This window comes from Pteropus vampyrus, unplaced genomic scaffold (assembly GCF_000151845.1).
Source record: "Pteropus vampyrus isolate Shadow unplaced genomic scaffold, Pvam_2.0 Scaffold401, whole genome shotgun sequence".
NCBI lineage: Eukaryota > Metazoa > Chordata > Mammalia > Chiroptera > Pteropodidae > Pteropus > Pteropus vampyrus.
The window spans coordinates 91,674-94,102 of NW_011889182.1; the positions used below are offsets into that span (position 1 = coordinate 91,674).

Here is a 2,429-nt window from a genome sequence, read left to right on the forward strand (position 1 = left end):
AGCCACCCACCCTTCCCCAACCTTTCTAAGCTCCCTTCTCGGGGGCCAGGCAGGCCTATGCCCTCTGCTGCCCGGCGGGCCCCGCCCCGTGCATCGTCTCTTCACCCACCTCTTGGCGCGGGTCACCCCAGCTGCGGTGCCCTCGTCCTCCTCTCCCCGCCCCTCCCTCCGCTCCCGCCGCGCCCGCCCCTCCCAGCCGCCCAGCGTGGCCGGCTCCTTCCGTGCTGGGCCCTCCTCCGAGCCGAGGGGGCCCCTCCATTCCCGCAGCCCCGGCACCACCTTCGCCTCAGCGCCTCCCCCCACCCGCTGTCACCGCCCCTGCCTCCCTGGTCTGCGTCGCTGCCAGGGCCGCACCCACCCCGGGGGAGGACGGAGCCTGGGGGACACTGAGAAAGCCCCGTGCGCCTCCGTGACCTGCCACCAAACGCTGGGGGCCCTCCATCCTGAACCCTCCCGGATGTGAACGCGTCTCCCTCCCTGGTCCGGCGGCTGCCCCACTGCCCGCCCCAGTCCTCGCGAGGGCCAGGCTCCCGCCTGCTCCTCCACAGCGCCCAATGCCACTCGGATCCGGACACCATCTGGTGGCACAGCCTCGGCAGAGTCCAGACGCCAGCCCCTCCCCCGCGGCAGCCCATGGATCCCCACCTATGAGGCTGTCCTCGGTCCTCTGAACTGGCCCAGCCAGTTGTCCCCACCACCACAGCAGCTGAGCGGGGTCATGGCCAAGGGGCCCAGCCCGCTCAGTGACAGGCACTTTCCGGGGGCTCCAAAGACCAGACGCTCGGGGGTCTGCACATCAGGCCCCCCCACCCCAGGTTTAGCGCCAACTCACGCAGTCCCCTTTCTCTCATAGTGACGGTGCTTTCTTTGGCAGGAAACTCTCACAGACAGGACGAAAATAACTGTATTGACCTGAAACAAACAAAGTCCGGCGACCAACTCGTCTATTGTCGCAGCAAACCTTCAAAACCAAACGCTTCTGAGCATCTTCACACGTGTCTCGGGGAGGCGAGGCTAGGACGAGCAGGCCTGGGGGCCCACGTGCCGGCCTGCGCCTGTAGGACGTCCCTTCCCGGGGGCTGGACACCAAGAGGTCTCACAGTGGACGTGGACTGGAACCCGGAGTCTCTGGGTCTGAGGACGAGGCCTCGCCATGGTGAGGTCAGCCCTCCCTGCCCCGCCAGCCCCTCCAGCTGACACCCCGAGGGCACAGCAGGTTCCCACGTCCCCGAGAACCCCACTTACAATGATAACTATTCCGATGGGCCCAACAAAGCTCCAGATGAGGGTGTCTTGCAGGGAGAGCCAGCAGAAGTCAGGGTTTCCGTAGCCCTGGGGGTCCAGGCCCACCGCGAGTCCTGGACAACAAGGAGGGGAGAGTGAGGGATACCCCGGGAGGGGACCCTCTGACGGCCAGCCCCGGCGGGTATGGCCACAAGCAGGGCGTTCCCAGCCCCACTCAGGCAGGACCCCAGCATCACCCTCAGAAAGAAGGGCCCGGAGCCCAAGATAAACAGGTGGGATGTGACAAAGGCCCAGGTCCCCTCAAAGCAAAGCCCCTCACAGTGCCAAATGACAGGAGCACCATGCCACACGGGCCCGGGCAGCTACAAGGAGCCCCCCAGGGCTGGGGCTGCTGAGGGACACCAGAGAGAGACAAGGAGGCAGCAATGAAGAGAGGAGGGCATGTCACCTGCCCGCTCCCCGCCGTGGCCTCCCCTGACCCCGCCTTCCATTCTGGGGGGCCCGAGCTGGGACAAGCCCCCATGACCTCCGATGGCCTGCCCTCCCTTCTGCTCTGGTGCCCGGCAGACCGGCCACCCCCTCGCAGGGCCTGGGTAGAGATGCTCTGTTGTGTCCAGCCGTTTGGAGGGGTCACCCGAGGTGACCACACAGGGTGGAGTAGAGATGAGAACGTGTGAGATACGCGCCCCCCCACCCCCCGCACAGAGGGCATGGACACGCAGGCAAGGCCGAGGGCCACCCGCCCAGCCAGCGAGGTCACGGGCTCCAGGCAGGGCGAGTGACGAGGCTGCACACACTGACCGGCCTGCGGTGGCGGCACAGCGGGCCAGCGCCTCCGCCCCCGCCTGAGGTTCCCCAGAATCTTTTCAAGTTCTTTTGCAAAAGACTTAAGTGTTAAAAAAAACTTTTTAAAACAAGTTAGAAATGTGAAATGTCTGAATTTAGATGGCGAAGCCATCTCCGAGGCATTTCACGAGTAACTCGAGAGGCTCATCTTTGCCCAGATTACGTGTTTATCGTGACCCCTCGTACAAAATGGCCTCGAGCTTCTCCAAGTGAAGTCGTCCTCCACCTCAGACCGAGGCCTCACCCCGGGCTGCTTCCTCCCAGCTCCTTCTCTGGAGACCTTCGGCCCTGACACCCGCTCCGCGACCCGGTCAGGCCCTCAGACCCAGCAGATGGGT

The 2,429-nt window shown here is 65.1% G+C and overlaps 1 protein-coding gene across 1 annotated transcript in view; it reads right to left on the reverse strand.

Annotated features, from left to right (window-relative positions):
• Window positions 1–2,429, reverse strand: part of CELSR1 (cadherin EGF LAG seven-pass G-type receptor 1) — a gene marked incomplete at its 5' end in the record, with an annotated part of 124,261 nt that overhangs the window by 8,213 nt on the left and 113,619 nt on the right. The window contains 2 exons of the mRNA XM_023523686.1: window positions 833–912; window positions 1,246–1,358. Coding sequence (XP_023379454.1) covers window positions 833–912; window positions 1,246–1,358 — 193 coding nt within the window. The remainder of the gene's footprint in view (window positions 1–832; window positions 913–1,245; window positions 1,359–2,429) is intronic.